This window comes from Ranitomeya variabilis, chromosome 2, assembly GCF_051348905.1.
Source record: "Ranitomeya variabilis isolate aRanVar5 chromosome 2, aRanVar5.hap1, whole genome shotgun sequence".
NCBI lineage: Eukaryota > Metazoa > Chordata > Amphibia > Anura > Dendrobatidae > Ranitomeya > Ranitomeya variabilis.
This window is the reverse complement of record NC_135233.1, coordinates 476,416,722-476,440,977: the sequence shown is the minus strand read 5'-3', so window position 1 is coordinate 476,440,977 and position 24,256 is coordinate 476,416,722. Positions and strand designations below refer to the sequence as shown.

The 24,256-nt window shown below is 46.4% G+C and overlaps 1 protein-coding gene across 1 annotated transcript in view; it reads right to left on the bottom strand.

Annotated features, from left to right (window-relative positions):
- Positions 1 to 5,797: 5,797 nt before the first annotated feature.
- TALDO1 (transaldolase 1) overlaps positions 5,798 to 24,256 on the bottom strand; it is a 29,988-nt gene continuing 11,529 nt past the window's right edge. Inside the window, exons 2-8 of the mRNA XM_077287810.1 lie at positions 11,184 to 11,307; positions 10,045 to 10,152; positions 8,964 to 9,095; positions 8,715 to 8,890; positions 7,537 to 7,734; positions 6,233 to 6,378; positions 5,798 to 5,998 (exon numbers count right to left, since the gene is read on the bottom strand). Coding sequence (XP_077143925.1) covers positions 5,981 to 5,998; positions 6,233 to 6,378; positions 7,537 to 7,734; positions 8,715 to 8,890; positions 8,964 to 9,095; positions 10,045 to 10,152; positions 11,184 to 11,307 — 902 coding nt within the window. The 3' untranslated portion in view covers positions 5,798 to 5,980. The remainder of the gene's footprint in view (positions 5,999 to 6,232; positions 6,379 to 7,536; positions 7,735 to 8,714; positions 8,891 to 8,963; positions 9,096 to 10,044; positions 10,153 to 11,183; positions 11,308 to 24,256) is intronic.

Sequence of the window (24,256 nt, the reverse complement as noted above, 5' to 3'; positions counted from 1 at the left end):
GGAAAGACTTTTGATTTCCGGAGTCCAAAAGGACTCCGAGGAATTTTATCACCTTTGCTGGAAATAGGTGAGACTTCTTCAGATTGGGTATCCAACGCAAAAGCTGTAGGATGCTCAGAGTTTTGGAGATTCTCTGATTGAGAATTTCGGCGGAAGGACCAATTATTAAAAGGTCGTCCAAGTACGGCACTATAGCGACGTCTTGGTTCCTGATATGAGATACGGCTTCCGCCATGACTCTGAAGAAAACCCTTGGGGCCGAAGAGATCCCGAAGGGAAGAACATTGTATTGGAAATGTAAGATTTTGTGATTGAACTGGACTGAAAATCTTAGATATCTCCTGTGATGAGGATGTATTGGGATATGGAAATAGGCATCCTTGAGGTCTATTGTTGCCATATATGAATGAGGAGCTATCAGAGGAATCGCTGTTTTTATCGACTCCATTTTGAATTTGCGGTAAGTAATGTATTTGTTGAGGGTTTTTAGATTTATTATGATCCGAGCTTGCCCGGAAGGCTTTTTTACCATAAAAATACGAGAATAATGCCCCTTTTCTTGCTCGTTTACCGGGACCATTGAAATAGCTCTTGAGTTTAATAAATCTTGTAGCCCTGACATCATTAGTTTTTGAGTCTCCCGAGATGACGGGGAGGTGACTCTTAAGATCCTGGGAGGAGACGCATCGAACTCTATCAGAAGACCCTGTTGGATAACACTTACTACCCAAGGGCTGTTGGAGATATTCTGCCAACAATGAATGAAGTTCGAAAGCCTCCCCCCCACCGGATCGGAGTCATTGTTTTTCTTGTTGTGTTTGTTGGGGAATAAGGGTATGTGTCCATGGTCAGGATGGCCGGCGGTATCGCCGCTCGTCGCTAAGCCCCGCCCCCTTTCTGGGACGCGATCATGCCGGATGTGTACAGTACACATCCGGGATCATCACACCCCTCGCCATAGGGCCCTGTGATATTACCTGCGGCGACGCAGCGTCGCCGCAGGTAGCAGGGACATGCTGCGATCTGAAAAGACGCGCAGCATGTCCGGAGTCGCAGGCCTGCCGCGTGCGGGTTTCCACGCATAGTGGACACGGGATTTCTAAAAATCCCCTCCACTATGCTGGAACATCTGGACGCTGCGTGTTTGACGCTGCAGCGTCAAACAAGCAGCGTTTACTTACCGTGGACACACGGCCTAAGGATGTTTTTAGGTTTCCCCTTGGCATAACTCCACCTTCCAGTTTTTCCTTTTCCCTTAACCTGGGAAGGCTGGGACTGGGGGGCTCGAAAAAAACGCTTCCTGGGAGGTCTTTGTTCAGGAAGAGTTTTCTTTCTATCCGTGGCCTTTTCTAGGATGTCGTCTAATGAGGGCCCGAACACATAGTCACCCTTAAAGGGAATGGAACAGAGTTTTATTTTTGAAGTAACATCTCCACTCTACATTTTTAGCCAGAGAGCTCTTCTGGCTGAATTTGTCTGGACCAAAGATCTGGCAGCCACTCGGATGGATTCCAGTGAGGCGTCCGCCAGAAACCCAGTTGCTCTATGTAAAATAGGCAAGGAGTCCAACACTTCCTCCCTCGGAGTACCCTGAGAGATGTGATTTTCTAGCTCTTCTATCCAGCGGAAGAGAGAGCGGGCTACGCAGGTGGATGCAATATTGAATCTGAGGGACGACGTAGACGTTTCCCAGGATTTTTTGAGAAGGCTCTCAATCTTCCTAAGGGATCCTTTAACTGGGAGGAGTCTTCGAACGGCAGTGCCGTCTTTTTTGCCACTCTGGCCACCTGAACATCTATTTTTGGGATGTTCCATTTGATTGAATCCTCATCCAGAGGAAACCGATGTTTAAAGTCTGAGTGGGTAGTTAGCAGTTTTTCAGGTAATTCCCACTCATTATTGATCATGTCTATAATACTTTTATGTACGGGAAAACCAGGTTGTTTTTCAGTATGTATGCCGAATAATTCGTCCTGTATAGACTGAGGAACCGGTTCCTCCTGTAGCCCCATAGTATTCCTCACTGCAGACACCAATTCCTCAATGTATTCAGATTTCTGCAGATTTATGGGGTAACATCTTCCCACTTGAATGAAGATGACATATGAGAACCCTCAGACTCTGACCCAGAATATTCCTGGATTTTCCTCTTTTTGGGAAGTGATGGACCAGGTGAGGATGGTGGTGGCGGTGGAGGGGGGGGGGCAAACGAGGCCAAAGAGGTCTGAACCTCTTGCCTAACCAGGGAACGTATTTCTTCAATAAGTGAAGGGTGTTCCGCCCAGACTACTTTGTCCGTACAGGGTTGGCACAACTTTTTCTCCCAATTTAAGGGCATTTTCACATTACAGGTGGCACATTTGCGTTTAGTAACGGTTTTATGGCCAGGCTTGTCTCCCTGAAATGAGAGAGGAAGCGGTATAAGTAGGTATACTTAAATCTACCTTGAAATGGGACCCATCTCTGCCACACTTACTGGGGCTTGAGGAGCGCTGGGCTCTGCAGCTGCAGGGCAAGACGAATCCATGCTTAAGCAGGCTTACCTGAGGCGTCTTCGCAGCTTATATAGAAAATAAGACTGCCCCAGCGTGTGGCAATTAGCCGCCCCTCCCCCTCCGCAGTCCCAGGCAGGCGTGCGAGGATGCAGCGTGCCTCACACGCCGTTCGGTAATCCATAACGCTGGATGGTATCGCTCCTATGCAGGAGCGCCGACCCGGAAGTGAAGTATCATGTGACTTCCGGGTCGCCGAACAGCGCGCATAGGAGGGGGAGACGCAGGAGAGCTCCAGGAGGCCTCCGGGATGGGCTCACCGGCCAGCTTTATCCCCGCAAGAGGACGCAGGAGGACCGGGAATGCGGTCCCGAATCTTGAAGAGACGGGAGCATAACGGAGGAGGAAGCTCTGGGAGCCCGACCACCAATGCCCGGCTAAGAAAAATATATAAGGTACACTGCCAGAGCCGGCCGCGCAGCGCACCAGGAACCTCTCCATGCCCCATGGGGGACAGGAAAGACACTGGTTAATGGGAGGTGGGAGGGGTTTTTAACCTCTTGTGCTTCCTGTCCCCCATTAGGGTATGGAGACAACCTCCTGGTGGCTGTCGTGGAAGGCTACTAGAGAAAAGTACGGATTTTAATATCAGCGATTGGGAACAGCCACAAAACTGATCCAAGTCAGATCTCATTCACTGAAAAGGATAAAACCACACTATTGATTCCAATTGTAAAACTATGAGGGTTCATCAGGAAGGTGACTAATAGAAAAACCATATACCCCTCGTCTCTGTATATAGGGTGAGGTGACATGTACACACTCTCCTTGCCCGTCATATCAACGCGTTTCATTTTCCGGTCAGATGTCATCCATATTAGGGGGCTGACATGTGCATATCCTTGTGTGATTATTGGTAAGGTAATGGCAACCAGAAAAAAAAAAAAAAAAAAAAAAAAAAAAAAAAAGATCAATGGATGCCACAGTATTGATAAATTAAAGTCTGGACCATGGGTGCACAACCTCTTCCAGGGGTGCCAAATTGTCATACTGAACAACTATCAAGGGCTGCAATAAAACGGAATTATTAGCGATGAGCGAGCATGCTTGGGTGCCAAGAGTCTTCAGCGTGCTTGAAAAATATGTTAGTCCCTGCAGCTGCATGACTCACAGCTGATCGACAGCCTCCGCACAGGGATTGTCTAACAGGTAATCCCTGCAGTAGTGAGCTGCACACATGGGCACCCACTGTTTTCCCCAACACATGCCAGGGCCCTAGACAGGGGTCAAGGCTCCCCAATCTCTTGATGTATGAGGCTACATAGTCCATGATTCATGCTCCTGGGCAGTGTGCTACTCTTCATCCCTGTGATACTACTGTATACAGAAGGATGGTTACTGCACAAAGTGGCATCGTGGGCTGCATGTGTCCACAGGTGCAAGATGTTGTGGCTGATGACAACCCCCTTCATGTCCCAGGGTCTTAATCCTTTTGTCAATTTAATTTTCTTTTAAGTGTCAACGTTAATTCAGTTTTTCTTTTTTGGGCGTGCTGTAATTTTGAATGAGTATTTTACCATATGATGTACCAAAAGCAGGGAAAAAAAAATCCAAGTGCAATAAAAAACCCCAAACAATTCTTGTTTTCTTGGGGCTTTGTTTTAATTGTGTTTTTTAAAAGTCTCCTGGCCACCGGATAGTTCAGCTCCATACAAACAATGACACAGAAACTTCTATAGTTTAATTTTAGCTTTAAAAAGAAACAAATTTGCAACAAATTGTCCTTATATTCTCTGGAGCCGAGATGAGATGATGCTCTGAGTACTCAGAAAATTTTGGTCACTTTATTGCATGTTGATGGGATTTATGGAAAACTAACATGAATTCAAATGTAGTTTTTTTTACTTTCTGGCTTTAAAGGGAACCTGTCACACCCCCCCCCCCCCCCCCCCGGGCGTTTAACTAAAAGAGCCATCTTGTGCAGCACTAATGCTGCATTCTGACAAGGTGACTCTTTGTTATTGTTCGTTGCACTGCAGAAATAATCGCTTATGAATTTGGTCCCTCATACCTGTGAAATCGCCAGGGAGGCAGGTCTTTCCCCCCTCATCCAGACAACACAGCCATCACTCTGAGAAGGGCGCTGCCTCCTTGGCGTTATTCAGTTGTCCAGGCGCCTGCGTGGTCATTCTGCCTTGGGCATGCACAGTTCGCGCTGCCCGACAACTGACATCACTTGATGTCTTGTTTACTGCGCCTGCGTGCACCCGCGGGATCTCGGGCATTCCCTAAGCCTCCTGGCAGCCTTGCACCACAGACCTGGGCACTAAGCGCTTCCTAGTTGCAACTGTGTTGCCCATTCTCATGCGCTTTTTCTCACCTTGTGATACCCAAAAGTGCTCTCCGCACACATCCTTCATTGCAGGCTTCCACTACTCTGATGCTAATTTAGCTCACAGGAGCGTTCCTTGATATCCAGCTCAAATATAAGAATGTTCTGATGAAGGTCATGTGACGGACCGAAAACGTTCATTTTTGTCTGGATGCACAATAAAAAGGAACTTCTATTTTTCTGATAATGAGTGCCAAGTTTATTAACGTATATTGACGGGTTGGATACCTTACTTGGGCACCAGCAACACTTGAGTTAAGAGTGCTGTGTTATTCTGAATTGCAGTGCTCACGTGGCCACTATTTGGCTTCAGGTGCAACACTTCTTTTGGACAAACCTCAAGACGTCCATGTGAAGTGAGTGGCCACTGATTGGTGCTCATATGGCAAAGCAATGTCATACACATCCTGGGAGACCCGGTGCAGACAGTATTGGACTAATTTTTATATTTATATACATTTTGATATCACCTTTCACCATAATCCTACCTGTGAAGACGATAGGTTTGAAGCATGTAAGATATTTTCTCAAGATAAATCGTGACCTAACAAAACTAAACACGTGATGGTCAGTAACAGACTAGTAAAACTTTTGTCATGTAGTCCTCCATATTCATGAGCTCTAATAACCCCACCTCCAGATTCGCAGCTTTCTGCCTATGCACAGTACGCAGAAAGCTGCCAGTGTTATATAGGGCTCAGCATTCAGAGCTCTGCTAGATCTGCAGCACAGTAAACAGGAATTTTATAAAAAATGCACGAAACAGAACAGTAAGTGACAGCACTCATCAGGATTTCTGACCTTTCTGACCATAATGCTGCTCTCAGGCTAGAAAAACCTGCTGACAGAATTTTAACAAAATAGATAATTTTTTGATTACATATTCCCTTTAAATCCAATACACAGCTCAGACTTTGGGAGAAGTACTGTGTTTAATCAGTGCAATATAAGAATCAAGTACAAAACAGAAAATGGAAATGTTACAATGCTGATAAAAAACCAGGAGATTGAGGACGAGGGACTGCCGGCTGATTGTAGCTGAGGAATGATCTTGACATCAAGGCTGGGTACTGTATATAAAAATGAGCCATCAGTTTTACTTCTTGCAGCGACCCTGTTGAAGAAACAAAACAAAATCACAAGTAGCAGCACACAGTGTCAGTCCCAGCGCTCCCCTGATGGCCTGCAGCCCAACAAGACATTACCCACTGACTCCATTATGGACGGCCACAGGCAGGTTGAATATTCATAAGTGGCATGACTAAGGCTAAGCAGTACATGAAAGCCAAATATTAAGGCTATTTTTACATTTGGGAGGAAGGAGGATTAACCAGCGTATGCCATGTACCTTTAACATTTTTTCTAGCTTGATGGCATCCGCAGCAAACTTCCTGATCCCGTCAGATAGTTTCTCCACTGCCATTTGGTCTTCATTGTGTTCCCAACGGAAAGATTTTTCATCCAAGTGGATCTTCTCTAGATTGCAGGCCTGGGCTGGATGACAAAGGAAACGTGCATAAGATACTGTGCAATTTAATAATAAATAATAATTTAAGACAAAGGAATTGTGCAATTTCTACATAGTCATTCCTTTTCTTATAGTCCTAATCTGTTCACATCGCCATCAATTTTACATATCATTTGCCCATTGTGAGTTTTAACGCCATGTTGTTCTGCAGCATAAGAAATACAAGTACCCAACGTAAAGCAGCAATACAGTTAAAGAAAGTGGCCACAAGATGGCACTGCAGCAATAGTACCGTAGTCACTACACTGTATGTGGTCGATCTATAGTCACTCTGCTCTGATAACAGACCAGAACCACAGTAAAGCTTATTCCCTAGTTCTTTTATTGGCAAGTTTGCAAATAGATTCTATAACCAAGCAACTTTGCAATTTACTTAATTCTCTGCTCTCAAGAACAGTCATTTTTAAATTTGGTTTCCTATTCATTGCCTAGGTTACCTGCCACCGCTGCAGTCCAGCAGTGGTGGTCGAGAGAGCGCGATCGAGAGAGAGAGCGCGATCGAGAGAGAGAGCGCGATCGAGAGAGAGAGCGCGATTGAGAGAGAGAGCGCGATCGAGAGAGAGCGCGCGATCGAGAGAGAGCGCGCGATCGAGAGCGCGATCGAGAGAGAGAGCGCGATCGAGAGAGATAGATAGAGATAGAGAGAAAAAAAAAGAAAAAAAAATCCCCATTGATGTGCATAGGGTTTCGTGTTCCGGCCGATCCTCGACTTTTCGCAGTAATCGTCCGATTTCGCCCGACCCGACTTTTCAAAAAGTCGGGTTTCGCAAAACATGACTCGACCCTAAAAAGGTCAAGGTCGCTCAACCCTAGTTACTCCCAATCATGGCAGCTTCTGCATCACTTCTCACCTCGGATGCCACTACACGAGTGCACAGATTGGACCACAATATCGCTGTATAACACCAGGACGTGAACATTTCAGTACTTCAAAAATCTAAATCTTGTAGTTTTACTCCTTCCACCGTGACACTGACTGCATGAATGTTACTCCCCCCATAGTATAATAAAGCAGAAATTCCCATGGGAGAGCCAAGGATGGTGCGGCTACATGATCCGGAGATGTCACTGCCTAACACTACAAGGTGTTGACCATGGTCGTGCAGAGACAGGGGCCACTTTACCTTCTTTCAGGGTCAGGGTCGGGCTGAGCTTCGTAGAGTCTTTGCTGAGTTCTCCAAGCAGCTTGGGAGAAATGGTCAGATAATCGCAGCCGGTCAGGGCCTTGATCTCTCCAGTGTTTCGGAATGATGCCCCCATGACTATGGTCTTGTAGCCAAACTTCTTGTAGTAATTGTAAATCTTGGCAACGCTCTTCACACCTAGAACAAAACAGTTTTAGCATTGTTGTGACTAATAAAAGCAATTAGGCCACTTAACTAATCTGCGCCATAGCACCACAGGACCAGCTACTGCGAGAATTACATTGTTATTTTAAGCTGACATTAACTTTGTATTTTACAGAATAAAGCAGATTCTCTCCATATCTAAAGATATTGGCTTAGGAGTCATGTAAATGCCATTTATAGCGATAAAGAAGCGGCTTATTTTAGCTTTTGCATTCTTTTTGCAATTAAATGTAACATTTAAAGTGTTGGGGTGATAGCCCATTTCACCCTTATCCATAATGGACCAAAAAATCCCCCTTATAACCACTGGTATATTATGTAATGCAACCATATGCATTCAGTCCCATAGCCCTGTCGACTGGTCAGTCTGTACGCCGGTCCTTCGTCCAGGGGAGGTGCAATACCAGACAGCACATGAGCAGTTTCTGGGTTGTGGGGGGTAAAGACGACCACTCATTCCTGAAAACCCCTTTAAGCTTTATTTTAGGTAAAGACTTGCAGCACAATTCACAAGGGCTTGCAGATATAATGCAAAATTACTGCAGAACCAAGTGTTTGGTAATATGGGGGGCATAAAAGGAAAGCACTGAACATTTATGTTCTTTCCTGGTAATATTAAAAGGGTTGTCAGCTCAATAGTGACTGCAGATTAATGAGTCCTCACATGTGCACGGCAAGCTGTCAGAATTCACTGGTGCCAAGAAGTCATGTGTATAAATTGCACTTCCGGCCACATTCCGACTAGACATAAGGCTGCACTCAGTACACTCGCATTAAACAGTCATTCACGTCTAGTCTGCAGGTGATCACATACTTGTGGTCACGCACCCACCCCTTTCAGCACTGGAGAATCCTTACAGCAAGCAAGATGTGAGGATTCAGAATTCAGCCATCACAGTGCCTGCAGACTTCTAGTCCAAGGCCAGACAATCCCTTTAATCTTTAGCTCTTACCTGGGTCCTCTGATGGCTCATAACTCTTCTTGTCAGAGTTTGCCACATGCCAGTCCAATATTCTCCCAACAAATGGAGAAATGAGGGTGACCCCAGCCTCAGCACAGGCTACAGCTTGGGCGAAGGAGAACAGCAGGGTCATATTGCAGTGTATGCCATATTTCTCCTCCAGAACCCTGTATAAGAAACCCTTATATTCAGTTACTGCATCATCACCAAAAAACAATTACTAAAAGCACCCAGACTTACTTTCCAGCTTGTATTCCCTCCCACGTGGATGACAACTTGATCAGGATTCTTTCCTTGTCAATACCCGCCTCCTTGTACAGAGCAATTAGACGCTTGGCACGTTCCACCATCCCGTCCTTATCAAAAGACAGTCTGGGGGAAAATAAAGTGCCACAACATGAGAAAATGCACCAGGGGATAACACTGCCCAGACCAAAAACCAGAGCCTGCCAGTAGTGCACTGGAGAGTCAACTGGGCGGGACCTAGAGGACCTCAGCAGGATTTTGGATGCTTTAAGACATGGGTGTATGGGGAGTTGATTAAAGTCTTTGAAAAATCTTTTTTTAATCAACCTTGGAAGTTTTATGCCAATGAGTCACAAGTGCAGCAGAGCTGGACAATGCACTTGGGTTTTCTGTCTGCACCCTACCTGCCAACAGGGTCTTTTGATATGTAATCAGAGCAGTGTGATGTAGGGGCAGAGACCCCGATTCCAGTGATTAGGTAGACTTGCCGTTTCAGTAAAAATCAGTGTTTTATCAGCAGGAGACCACCACAACAGGACTAGGGGTCTTGGGCCTCCTAGTCCAGCCACTCCCCCCAGCACCAGCTTTCTGTCAGTATATACACAAAGCTGTCAATTAGTGATGCGGGCTCAGTATTTAGAGAACTGCAGCAGAGGAAACTGATTGCACGCAGTAAATCAAGATAAATCTCTGAAATCAGGGTGTCTATCCCTGCATCATTCTGATGTCAGATTACTTAGCAAATCCAGCTGACAGATTCTGAATGAAGAGCCATTACAGCCTTTAGTAGAGTCCAAAATCCTGCTGACTGGTCCTCTTTACGGGTCTGTACATTTCGTACAGTGCCCATGTGCTTAGAAGGTCCCCTGAAAATTAGCTGATCTCTGGGGGTCCCACTTCTAGGACCCCAAGTAATCTACTTTAGGGAAAGCTGATAGTATCGAATCCTCCATTGTCTATAAGTGAAGAGCCGCATTTATAAGCGCAGTTATCAGTGTCACCGAGCCATCAGTCTTCAATGCCATGGGTTTGAATAAAGGTGCAGAAGTTAATCAAGTGCAAGATCCCAATTTACCTGGCATCCACCTCTGTGGATACACGACCGGGAATTTTCTTCAAGATTTCGACTCCAAACAAGACGAACAGTTTGTCCATGATGTTATTGAGCTGTTCCTCTTCAGTCCTAAAAAAAAAAAAAAAAAAAAGTCCAAAAAACACAACAATGAAGCACAATCTAGAGGACGTCAAAAAAACTTTTGTAAAGCCAAGTAACTGCGTTTAGATTCAGCATTAATAAGATTTCCAAAATTAGGCTCTAACGACTGATCACATTCTTGTAATTGCTAGGACCCGACAACAATGGAGGCAATCAGAAGCTTCAGTGAGCACGAGGCCGCACAGAATACCGTACACGGGGAATAATGATAAGTGGCCTAAATGCTCTATGATTGTGATGTAGTGAGGAAAAACAGCATTTACATGCAGATTATTGGGGGTCTCCTCATTAAACCCCCCTCCGAACTGGTGTGTGGACAGCGGGAGGACTTCCAACAATTACCTCTGAACTTTGGAGCATAGGAAAGTGAAGAATGTTCTCGCAAGCACTTTTGCATGGAAGTCGTAGATTTGTCGTCAAGAACGAGACAGTGTGATCTTAAATGCTGTGTGCACACACTTTCAGTGAAGATTTAATTCTGCAGTCAGTTCTTTCAGCGTTTTTGCTGCAGATTTCATGCAGCCTGATAAGTGGGGAAAAATCTGCACCAAAAACAATTTAAAAAAAAAAACAGCAAAAATGAGTGGTGTTTGAGGCTGCGTTTTTCCTGCCAAGAGATGCAGAAATTTCTGCACCAAATACTTAGTGTGCACGAACCCAAAAGTGGCAATGTCCTTGCCCTGCAAAGCCACTAGGTTATTTTATGACTTCATATTAACCTCCAGGACGCTGCTAGGACGGGACAACCTGCAGAATTGCCTGAGTAATTATTTACCTTTAAATCATTGTAAAAAGTGACATCTGCCCCGAGCGCTGGCCTTACCTACACATTACAGTTCCATGCAAGGAAAATACTTGCTTTTTTCTCCTCTTACAGGTGACACCAACCTATGCAAGGAATTGTCAGTTTGCAACAGACTGGAGGGTTGCATTTCTCAGCGTAAAGGCCCAGAGGCACAGACATTGTACACCCATATATATATAGAATTGTAACTTACCCGCCGAGCTTTTTGCCATACTGAAGAGCATCAGTGACGAGCTGCTGGTATTCCGGCATTTGTGCTGCTGCCAGTATCAGGGACGGGTTAGTGGTGGCATCCTGCGGCTTGTATTCCTCAATAGCTGTGGAGATTAATACTACTCAGTAGAGCACAGACAAACTGATCCCCAAAGAAAAAGGTTCAGGAATCCATGAAATCAGAATCCCAAGCCTTTATCCCAAAAACATCATGGGCAGCTAATTTTTGTATGTGCAGCATCATCTGATCACAAACCCATAGAATCAGCTTTTTCTCTTTAGAGAGAACTTTAGCAAGATGAAAAACAAACAAAACAAGCTTGAACTGGAAAAAAAAAAAATTGTTAGTGCAGCCTCAGTTTTGGGGTTTAAGTTTAAAGGGGTTGTCCAGATTAAGAGGATGGCAGATCGCCGCATGACAGTGAGATGCATAAAATGTCACCATTCCCCTTGTCTGAATGTATGAGATTTGTATACGTACCGGCTACACTTTTCTGCTAAAACATTGAGAAATTAAGGGATAAAGTCAGAACGTGACCACGAGTGTACAAGTCACATACGAGAAGGAACGTGCCAGCCACTTGCACTGGGAATCCGTGTGCCCAGCATGAGTGATCAGGTGACTGGACTTCTTACACTGGACAAGTCCTTTAAGCTGCAGTACTATTATGTCTTTCAAAGGATGTGGAATGTATGAAAACATTTGAATAGCCTTTGCCATATAATCTAAGCCTGTTATCACCTGTCCACTAGATCGGTGTGGGTCCCACCTCAGGAAAACCCAACAATCAACAGAAGACCTCTTCAGAGCCAGACTGGAGCAGCAGAAGACGAGCATCCACCACCAACTCCCCCAGCCGCAGACCTGAAGCCCAGGGAGAACAGGGGTCCTGTGCCCTTATGATGATTGCTGATGGTCCCAGCAGTGGGACTCCTTACCAATAATTGGATAAACAGTTGAGGGTCTGCTCTACCACTTTTTAGGAGGGGATAAAAGTGCCCCATTGGCCATACCCCATGATCTAAAGGTCAACACCTATTCTGTGGATAGGCACTTGTCCCAATCAAACAATCCATTTAACCCCTTAATGACCAGAGCTTTTTTCGGTTTTGCACTTTGTTTTTCACTCCCCTCCTTCCCAGAGCCATAACTTATTTTTCTGTCAATATGTCCATGGGACAAGCTGCCACAACTCGATCGCCTCTGCTAGATAGAGGCAATGTTCAGATCGCCCCTATATAGAATTGCAGCATTGCTATGAGTGCTGACCACAGGGTGGCGCTCATAGCAATCTGGCATCAACAACCATAGAGTTCTGAAGGAGACCTCTGGTTGTTATGCCGACACACTGATGACCCCCGACCATGTGACAAGGGTCACCGCTGCGTGCATTTCCAGCCGGATGGCCGCCAGAGCCCGCATCAAAGCAGGGGTTCTGCCATCAGACGCACTATTCTGTTCGATGGCAGAAAGGGGTTAATGTGTAGTTCAGTGTTGACCAGCCAAAGATGGCCAGCAGATGAATTGGTAACATGTCAAAGCTGTAGCAGTGAGGATAATCAAGGGGCACATGGCATTAAAAATCAGGTGACCTTCCACCACTAGTATGTTTCATTTCCAGTAGGGTATCAGTCACTTTTGCAGCATGTGCACAACCCAAAAGAGAAATTGTGGTGCTGATTCCAGCAGAGGCCATGAATGCCATTGTTGGACCTCCACTGAACAGAACAAGGTCCTCTCCTCCAAACAGCAAGTTTGAGGGGAAAGTCTTGGAACGTTTTAAGACCTTTACACCAAGGTTATAATCCCTTACGCTGATGTAGCTTTTTTATTGAATTAATGGCTGACTTTGATCCTGAACTATTAAGCTTCCTGATAGTTATACAGCCAGTTTATTTACTGGAGGTAGACTAGGTGTGTTCAGAATATAGAAGGGCTGAGACAATATAAAGTCTTGCTCACAGTGACTAGGCAGATCAGACGGCCGCTGTTGCCAAATCAGAAAAATGTTCAATTAAGAAATGCAGGAAGCCAGGGCTGAAGCTTCTCACTTGCAATGAAGTTTTATGAAGATGAAGTCATTAGTCAATACTGTCCTCATTACAAAACGCAGGGTTTAGCTAAGAGCCCAGTGCAATTTGTATTTGATATGTAATAAGGCTCCCACAGATACATTGGGTTTCTAGAGTATCTACAAAGCCCCAGCTTTCATAGAAGTCCAGAAGAAAAATCAAGACAAGCCAAGACCGTCCATGTACAGAGGTATTCTCTCCTGGAAGCCTACAGAAGCTTGTATGACCACACCTGTCTGTGCAGCCATATAGCATCATACATATCCCACTGCCATAGTCGCTCACAGGAGCAATGCCAATAGATTGGAGGAAGTTCTTAAGGAGCCATAATAACAGGACAGCCCTTTACTATGTGGTGCTGGCAGATTGGCTAGGTGAACCCCCAAGACTCCCAACTGCTACAAGGAATATTCGACTTCAATTCCAATCCCATAAAATGAAGGTCACTCACCACCCCATAGATCAGGAAAGCGGTGTCTGGTCTGGACATATACAGGGTCTCAAAAGGAAAAAAGGCCCATATAAAATTAAAATTTGGCAAATAATCCAATGCTAGACAACTTGTTGGAGAATGGGGAACACCCGTTTTGGCAGTGTCACAGTCATGTCTGCCATATTGGAATCAACGTTCTAGTTTTCCAAACAGAAAGGCAGGAGCGAGCTCAGTCTCCAGAAAGCAATGGCGTGCTTCAGGTTAACTTTTGTTGCTTGCTAAAAAGTTTCTCTTGTACAGATGTGTGGAGGATGGAGTTACTCCAAGCAGAACATGGAGATCATCCTCATTTCTGGTGAATAAGTCATCACTGGAGATTTTAATCAACACCACCCAAACAGGTCTCCCATTACCCACAGCTAACCGGCTGACCCGAGACTCCGCTGGCCCCACACTCCAGAGACAAGGGCCACATCACAGCAGCTTTCTGAACAAGGCGAGAACATGTTGTGGCTTCTACATCTGTATCAGGTATCGGTTAATTGGTGGCAGAAGCAGCTTCTTAAGAATATGGCAAGGAGTTTGGTAACTGCACTGTAATAGACCTGTTCTGGGTACAGTCAGTAGCACTAGTATGGACACGCACGCTTCCATTATAAAGGAGGACGCACCACACACACTCTGCTTGGGTTACCGCCATCCAGCACATCGTCTCGTACACGATGAGTAGTGTCAATATGATTACATCACTGTTTTCAGACACCAGTCACACTACAGTACCCTTTACCCCCTAGTCTACAGGAGTGACCTAGATTTTGCAGCAGTGAAAGTTGCATCCAATATATTCCCATGTAGAAGCTGTGAAATAGACTTATGCCTGGATGGACTAGAAACATCTCCTCTGAACCAGCTCCATATGGACCTGGAAGATTATGGCTAAAGCTGTATGCTTTGTAAATAGTCTCTAGAGATACAACTTCACCACAATGGTGAGTGCCCAGCTCGATGATGCAGTATGATGAAGCATGCCATGATAATTCATGAGTGCATATCAATACTAAAATTGCAAGTCATTGACTAATGGGGTCATTTTGGTCTAGTCTGCAAATACATCAGCCGGCTTGCCATATGGCTCCTGTGACTATGGCTTACAACGGCCCAGTGTTACTACACAGGTCACCATGCTATGACATGCACACACAGCGCATATATGCCATACTTACACCCCTTATAGACTGGGACATAACCATTATAAGGAAACTACAGTTCAAGCGTGCGCAGCGCTAACCTAGTAAAGTAGCCGATTCTACCCTGTAGTAGGCAGTGCCTCATAAAGGAACATATTGACAGTGAGCCCCTCTTATTAAAACTGAATCCCACTGATTATCAGACCAGGGATCCCATAGCTCATGGGTAACCCCGTTTGGGTGTACACTGGTCAGTGTATGGAGTCTATGACGAGCTGCTTTAGTTGTGAGCGACTAGGGAGTAAAGTTGAGTGAATGTTCGGAAACAATCGCCGAATCCAAACTTGCCATATTCATGCTGTTTTGGTATCCTATTTGTGCCAAATTTATGTTTGATGCTCTCTTCTGACCATATTAGCTCAACTCTAGTCCCATAGACTCCAGTGACATTTGGCTGTGTTCGGCGAATATTGCCAATACAATATGCATTGGCAATTGTGATCTAAACTTTGCAAAATCCTGTGACGGACCTGCCAAGCCAGCTCTAGCACATTCAGCCCAGTCTATAAAGACTAATCACCAACCTGTGCCCATGTCTCTGGCAGCGGTGTTTTGCTTGCTATGAACATTAATTCTAGTCCTAGTCAGGCAGATAGACGCAGGAAAACCAACTTACAAACAAGTGTTTCCACACGGCTCCTGCAAGACATTGCTCCACGGTGCGGTGCTGCAAACCAATTTGGTAACTAGATATTACACTTTCCATAGAACAGGAACTTGGGCAATTATGATGAAAAACTACCCGAGACTTTCTAGTCCTGTAATGCAAAAGTAGGAAACCGATTATAAACTAGACAAACCAAATAGCATGGAGAAGCCACATCACTTCTACACACAAGGGTCAGCAGCCATTAACCCAAATATTTCATTAGGGTATAATATCACTAAAGATAGATACCCTGGGCAGGTAGCACTGTGCACCAAAATGTTGGTAAAGGTTTCTTGCACAAAGTAAGCCAAGTAAACAGTGGTGTAAACTTAGACTACTCTAAATATGTGACAGATTTATGTACAGTGGGGAAAGTAGTATTTGATACACTGCCGATTTTGCAAGTTCTCCCACCTACAAAGAATGGAGAGGTCTGTAATTTTTATTGTAGGTACACTTCTAGACAGAATCCAAAATTACATTACCGTTAGTAACACTACGCCACCATGGATGAAAATCCTGCAGGGCACGCAAGATCCCCTGCTCACGCAAGCACATGTCCAGGCCCAACTAAAGTTCACCAATGACCATCAGGATGATCCAGAGAAGACATGGGAGAAGATCATGTAGTCAGATGAAACTACAATTTGACTTTTTGGTATCAACTGCACTAACCGTGTTTGGAGGAAAGAGGATGATTACAACCCCAAGAACACCATCCCAATGGTGAAGCATGGTGGGGGAAATATACTTTGGGGGTGCTTGAAAGAAGGATGGATGGGGTCATGTTTTGCAAGATTTTGGCTAACAAAGTGAAGCCCATATACCTCACAGGCAAAGCTGGGGCTACCATAGTCGGTGGGACTGTAGCAGGGAGCACAGAGCATGCTGGCAAGTAATCCTTTATTCCATGTGCTGCAGCATTAATTTGTGCACACACTGTCAGGAGAAATTAAAGATTGGTCTGAACTGCGGTCCCGGAGAATCGTCTGGGGCCAGAGAAAAGGACATGACTGAAAACAAAGCAAGAATTCCTAATGCAGAGGTGAATGTAGTCTAATCAGAATAAATATTAATTTAGTTACCGTAAGTATAATTTATAGTCTTTACCCTGCCTGCATCTTTAGGGTCAGATCACGTGGAACACTGGTAAATGCCTAATTTATGTCATGGCAAGAACAAGTGTCATTACATTTTGTAAATCCAATTTTCCGTCATCTAACCCCACAGCTTCTAAAACTGCTGTAAACTTAAGATTGGAGTATTTTCCAGTTTGACTTTCATATGGGAGTCTGGTGGCAAATCACTATCGTCATCGTGTAGGTTGCAAACAAGACAGAAGAGCGATGTAATTTAGATGCAAGAGCAAACGGAGATGTAATCCTGTCCTCCACCCGCAGTGTTAGCGCCCCGTACACTCATGCTGGACCCATCTTCTGCTGATGTCATGCTAGCACAGCTTTCCTGTCAATCCTCAGAAAGGTGCAGACGTGCCCTTGCTTTAGTTACTAATATTTGTGCTACCACTCCTTTCTTACAGGCCACTTAAGGTGAACCAGGGACAACGCTTCCCATCTACCAGGACTACTGTGCCCTATGGGAACTTTGTGCTATCTTTAAAGAAAAAACAACCAAAATCACAGCCACCGTCTACAGTGCCCACAGCATCAGAACTGTTCTGAGAATTACCCCTCAGCTCCCGTTACCATGTACTTTGTGCTTGACCTCCATATTCAGTATATTTACTGGGCATGTTGACATTAATCCATCCCAGAAAAAGTAGGTAAGGGTATGTGCCCACGGTCTAAAATAGTCAGTTGCTTTGCATGCAGCCCATTTCTGATGCATCCAAAGCGCTGCCGGCTTTTGAACACAGGTGATTCCGCATGTATTCATTGAACCGTGCGGAATCACAGCGTCCTATACATTGTACGGGTGAGCTTTATCTAGCAGACTCGCATCTCTGCAAGATAAATTGACATGCTGCGGTCTGGAAAGAAAAGCCACATGTCTGTCTCTGCAGGTGATCCGCAGGCATCTGTGCACACATAGGGGGTATGGGCTTTCTTGAAATCCCATCCACTATGCTGTAACATCTGGCCGCTGGAGATCGGACGCTGTGTGGAGGTACGCAACGTCCAACCTGCAGCATTTACTGACCATGAGAACATACCCCTCAGAGGGATACCATGCTTCCAACTGAAGATGCAATGTAAGATTTTCAATGCAGGGGGAAGTCTATGGCCACAGTTACTCCTGCCGATAATGGCAGACGCGGTACTGAATAAGGTGCGCGTCTCTGACTGGGGAGCACACAGAGCAGCTTGAAAAGGTTGTCAGTGCCAGTTCCCCCCTGGCATCACTCCCCCTCAGTGATGCACTAATTTGAAGACCCCCAGCCCGCAGGGGGTAACCTGGAGGCTGGCTTTAACCCCACACGGTCCCCAGAGCGCGCTGATCGGTCGAACTACCGATCAGCGCGCTGATTTCTCACCTGGCCTGACCTCCAGCCTACCCCCGGCAGACGCAGCACTGATGCCTGCACGGGGGTATCAGGGGTCAGGCCGGACAGGTTACATGGTGGCTGAAGAGCGCATTGTTCGGTCCCATAGGACCGAGCAAGGCGCGCGACAGCCGCACAGCGGGAATCACTGCGACATATCAGTAAATGCACCAAGCACGGACACAATCACACCTCCCCCCACTGCCCAAAATCCTAATAAAAATTATCCGGTAACCGGCGCCCCGCCAAATCCTGGCAATGGGGATGAATACAGTTATCTCCTTACGCCCCCCCCCTTCTAAGTAGCACTACAGGACCGTCTACAGCCAATTATCCCCCTCGGGCTACTGATAGAATCCCTCCCATTACACCTCATAGTAACGGCGGACAAAGGCGTAGATGCCGCACGTCCTCCCAATCTTCCTCCGATAACTCCCGGCGCCATTCTCGCTACCCCTCTAAACGCCCCTCCCGTCACCGACGCAGACGCGGTTCCCATAGGAGCCGCCACAGATCGCAGGCCTCAGGATGGCTGTCATCAGCAACATCCGAGAGGTCCGATGTATCGCTGAGCCCGGACAGAAGTTATCGGGCTCGTGACAAGACTTCAAAATCACGGGCACCCTCTAGGGCTTTCAGCCGGGGAGAACAATCCCCCGCGGCTTCCAGCCACAACAACAACCACGCAGTCGCCGAAGACAGAGCCAGTAATCCGCCACTATGTGGTTGTAATCGGGCTCCAACACACGATATTCAGTGTATCGGCCAGTACATCGGACAATCCCTCACTGTAGCGGGAGCCAGAGTTTCCCCGTCCTGTGACATCACCCCGTCAACATCTGCGGGGGTTCCTCCAGGGTCAGTGTACACTCGCCCAGAATCACACAGCGGTGAGTGTTCCAAGGATGGCAAGGAAACGTTACAAGAATTGGAGCTAACCTCAGCGGTAAAGGAGTTAATCCTACAACCATCACACTCGAGCGGAAAAGTGGTGAACAATACAGCACCACAGTCCGCAAATCTGCACAAAGACGCCTTCTTCTGCGGGATCAGCCCGCTAGGCGCCCATATAGATCAGGAAACTAGACAGAAAATCTGGAGCAACGATTATATTGATATATGGTCGCTGTTATCAGCGGACCAACAAACTGTGGATAAAGCTCCGAATTGTTTATATATCAGGACATGATATATAGTTCATACAAGTCGCATGGCGGTTCAGCCTGGCGACGGTACGACGAGGAGTTCCGCAGGCGTCTGGCCCTACAGCCCGATCTAGGCTGGGGGGTTAAAGCAACAGACGTATGGTTGCGTCTGATGCTGTCCCAGAAGCAGCCCCCCTTTTCAGCCACGACCACTAATTACTCCGCAGGTCAGAACTCAGTGGTCGTGCGAAAACCCGGGGCCGGCTGGCTTTTTAACGAGGGAAGCTGCCGTTTCCACGCATTATGCAAATTCAGACATGATTGCTCCGCTTGCAGGGGGGGGGTCGTCACCCAGCGTCAAGGTGCACCCGTCAGCCTTACAAAGCGCCCACACGGCAGAACCCCAGTGAGCGTAATCACGATGGCCCCCTGGCTAAAGCTCTACCCCAATAAGAAAGCGGCTCAGCAGCTGCAAGCGGGATTCTCCGACGGGTTTTTTACTCCCTTTAGGCTAACAAGAACACCAACCTTAGCCGATAATCTAAAATCGGCTCGCGAATTTCCCCAAATTCTTAGACAAAAAAATTGAAAAAGAGGTAGAATTGGGTAGAATAGCAGGCCCCTTTAAGTCGCTCCCCTTCAAAAACATGAAAATATCACCGCTAGGCATTATACCAAAAAAGGAACCCGGTAAATACCGCCTAATCCATCATTTATCTCACCCAAAGGGCGATTTGGTTAACGACGCAATTTCCCCAGAAGAAGCTTCGGTCTCATATGCGTCTTTCGTTAAGTCGGTAGAATTAGTCCGGGCAGCCGGACCCGGCGCCCTGTTAGCCAAATCCGACATAGAATCGGCATTCCGCTTACTACCCGTGTACCCCGAATGTTTCCACCTTCTGGGCTGCAAAGTGCACCAACATTACTACTTCTATATGTGCCTTCCGATGGGATGTTCCATATCATGTCACTACTTCGAGCTATTTAGCACCTTCCTAGATTGGGTAGTTGGGTACGAGACGGGCAATAAATCCCTAATTCACTACCTCGACGATTTCCTGTTAGTCGGCCCTAGAAATTCTAAACTCTGCTCCGATCTACTAGAAAAATTCAAATCTATCTCACTCAAATTCGGCGTGCCATTGTCACCGGAAAAAACAGAGGGACCATGTAATGTATTGCCTTTCTTGGGCATCGAAATAGATACCAATTCGATGGTTTTCCGATTACCAGAGGATAGAATACTAAAAACCCAGCAAATGTTGAAAGGCTTTCGAGAAGTTAACAATGTAACCCTACAGCAAATGCAGGCATTATTGGGCCTACTGACGTTCGCCTGCCGTGTAATGCCGGTCGGCAGAGCATTCTCGCGCAGACTATCTTTGGCAACAAAAGGGGCTTCTCAGCCCGGCCATAGAATTAGGCTCACGCGTTCGCTAAAAGCAGATCTGTTAGTATGGCAGACGTTCCTACAATCGCACAACGGCCACACGTGCGTCATTTCTAGAGAGATCACAAGCAAGGAATTAGGGCTGACAAAAGGGTGGAACAAAAAAGAGGGTTTTGCAGCAATTTATAAAAACCAATGGTGCAAATACGGTTGGCCAGAGAGATAGACGACAACAAAGTGGGGGCAAGACCCAGCCCTATGGGAATTGTTTGCGGTAGTAGCAGCGGTGGAGATATGGGCCGCTCAGTTGAGAAACATGAACATTCGTTTCCAAACAAAAAATGCGAAAACAGCAAGGAGTCTAAATCACATGTCTTCTTCATCCTTGCCCATACTCGCTCTTGCGCCGGCTAGCGCTGATATGCCTTGAAAACAATATTTGGTGTAGAGCCACCGTGGTGGCGGAAGTAGATGATAATATCATTAACCCACTGTTATTTTCCAATTGGCAGGCTTTCAGAAACCAGCAGCCCAACGCGCAACCCCGGGGTATTCTGTGTCCACTGTCCCTGTGGGACACAGTGGCCAATCATTGATGCCCATAATCCGGGCCTCAGTTTCGCCAGTTACCTGGCAGGTGTATGGTAAGGCTTGGGAGGAGTGGTGCTCTCTAATTCAGGGTAGGCCAGTCAATGAATGCGACGGAGCACGAAGCACGGTGACAACTGATTTTCTATTACGGATGAGGGAAGGTGGGGCGTCGGGTACCTCGGCACAACGGAAATTATCAGGGCTAGCATTTTTCTTTCAAATATTGGGTTGGGTAGACGTAACCAAGTCCTTCTGCATAAGACAATCCATTAAAGGTTGGAAAAGGCTTCAGCCAAGCCAAGAATGTCGCCGCCCCATTTCTCTGAGACTATTGCAGGACCTGATTGCGATATCCCCGTCAGTCTGCTCATCGCAATATGAGGCGGCCCTTATATCGGCAGCTTTTGCGACCGTCTTTTTCGGAGTACTTCGTATCAGCGAATTGCTACCGCGGTCAAAAAACGCGTCGAAAGGAGGCCTAATTAATGAGGACATAGTTATATGCAGCGACGCCCTGCGCATAAGGGTTAGAAAATCCAAATGCGATCCCACCGGTAGGGGCACATGGGTCCTGGTTAACTCTACAGATGGCCCAGCTTGCCCCCTAAAAATTTTTAAAACATACGCCGTAATAAGACACGCTGGTAGATTTTTCTTCACTCATACAGAAGGGTCCCCTCTGACCAAGTACCAATTCCAGGCAATGTTCAAGCTATGCTTAGAAAAAACCAGCGCAAATCCAAAGGAGTACGGAACACATTCATTCCGGATAGGGGCGGCCACAGAAGCAGCTAAGGCAGGAGTGTCAGAGGCCGAGGTGCAAAGAATGGGTCGTTGGAAGTCCGCATGCTTCGCCAGATACATAAGACCTGACTTGCTTAATTAACATGTGTTGTCTCTTACAGGGGTTGAAGTTTGGGTTGTAGGAGATTCCTACGTATACTGGGCCGAAGAGAGGGCCAAACTGCGGCCAGGAGGAACAAATCTTTACCTCCCGGGCATAAAAGTTAACTGGAGGGGTATCAGAGGCCTCCAGTGGAAACAGGTGTTCAAGGAGATGGTTGGCATAGCGAGGATGGCGGAACACCCGGTGATAATGGTGGTACACGCGGGTGGCAATGACCTTGGAAAACAAAAGGTGGCCGAATTGTACAAGTGGGTGACAACTGATATGGATCGGTTCAGCTGTCTTTTCAAGAACATAATACTGGTGTGGTCGGATATAACACCACGGGCCGTATGGCGAGGAGCAAGAGATAAAAAAGCCATAGAGCGGACAAGGGGTAAATTCAACGCACGGATTGGAAAATATGTGAGAGGAAGAGGCGGTATCGTGATTCGTCACCACCCGCTACAAGGGGATAACACGCCACAACTAAGACCGGACGGAGTTCACCTAACGGACATTGGCCTCGATATTTTTTTGTTGGGTTTACAGGATGGGGTTAAACAGGCCTTAACATTGATGGGTGGGGTCGGAGTCCCGTGTAGGTAATACACGGGATCCTCCGTGGCGGAAGAAGCGGAGGAGGGCAAAGGTCGTAACTGCTCGTTGGGCCAATTCCCCTGTCGATCACGGACAGGAGCTTGGCGCGAGCCGCTCGTTACGATATGTAATTGCCCTTTCTCTGCTTATTTAATTAATAAACTGTGACCGACCTGTTCAACCCACCCAGGACTGTGTGTTTCATTACGGGACTGATGGGAGGGGGGAAGGCACTGGTTACGACACCCAGGTCTCCACAGTCTGGCAGACGCGGTACTGAATAAGGTGCGCGTCTCTGACTGGGGAGCACACAGAGAGCAGCTTTGAAAAGGTTGTCAGTGCCAGTTCCCCCCTGGCATCACTCCCCCTCAGTGATGCACTAATTTGAAGACCCCGAGCCGGCCAGTGGTCACTAGAGGGGAGGGGTCCTACGGCCACTCCTACAGGGGTTAAATCCAGGTGTCCGGCCGGGAACTTCCTCTTTTCCTCCCGGCGGACACCTGGAAGCTTTTGTCCCACCCTCCCTCCCTTTTAAAGGCTATAGGTGATAATAACCCGTGGGATAATGTAAGTTTGTAAAGTCTATGGCAATATATTTAAAAAAAAAAAAAAAAAGTGTGTGGATGTAGCTAACCTTAGTAATTTTATTAAGTCACAGCGGAAGAAGCGGAGGAGGGCAAAGGTCGTAACCGCTCGTTGGGCCAATTCCCCTGTCGATCACGGACAGGAGCTCGGCGCGAGCCACTCGTTACGATAAGTAATTGCCCTTTCTCTGCTTATTTAATTAATAAACTGTGACCGACCTGTTCAACCCACCCAGGACTGTGTGTGTTTCATTACGGGATTGATGGGAGGGGGGGGAGGGGGAAGGCACTGGTTATGACACCCAGGTCTCCACAGTCTGGCCAGAAGAGCTGATCGCCTCACTGCCTCCAAAGCCTTCACTTGTATAGACAGTACTACATTTTGTACATAATACACTAGAACACAGCCATGTGTATGAGCCCGTAGCTATTCATGGCATATCTGCAGGATGCTTGCCTGCCATTTTTGGAAAGCCTGGGGGGAGGGGGTGATTGCATACAGAGCTATAAGACAGGAGTCTGATGACCCCCTTTCTGAAGATGTGAGTGCTAATGGGAAGACTCCTTTCAGGGTTTTTTCTTTCCCCAGCAAACCTCACTGCACTCCATAATGCGTTTCTAACTTTCTTTATGTTTCAATCCCTCACCATTTTTCAACATCCTGGATTTTTGCAAACAAAAAATCTTGCATCTAGAATTTCTAGAGCAATCAGGTAGAAGCCCAATATAACTCACAGCAGAGTTTACACTGAACGAAAGATCCACAACTTTCCAATAGGTCGCATTTCTATTTCTCACCATTTTCAACATATTTGTAATCAGTGAATGTTATCAATCACTTAGGGGATGTGGACACCAAGTTCAAGTAATATTTTGGACCAAATCCATTCCCCCCCAAAAAATGAAAAAATAAAGTCATGTAAAACAATTGAAAGTCTATTCCTAATCAGTG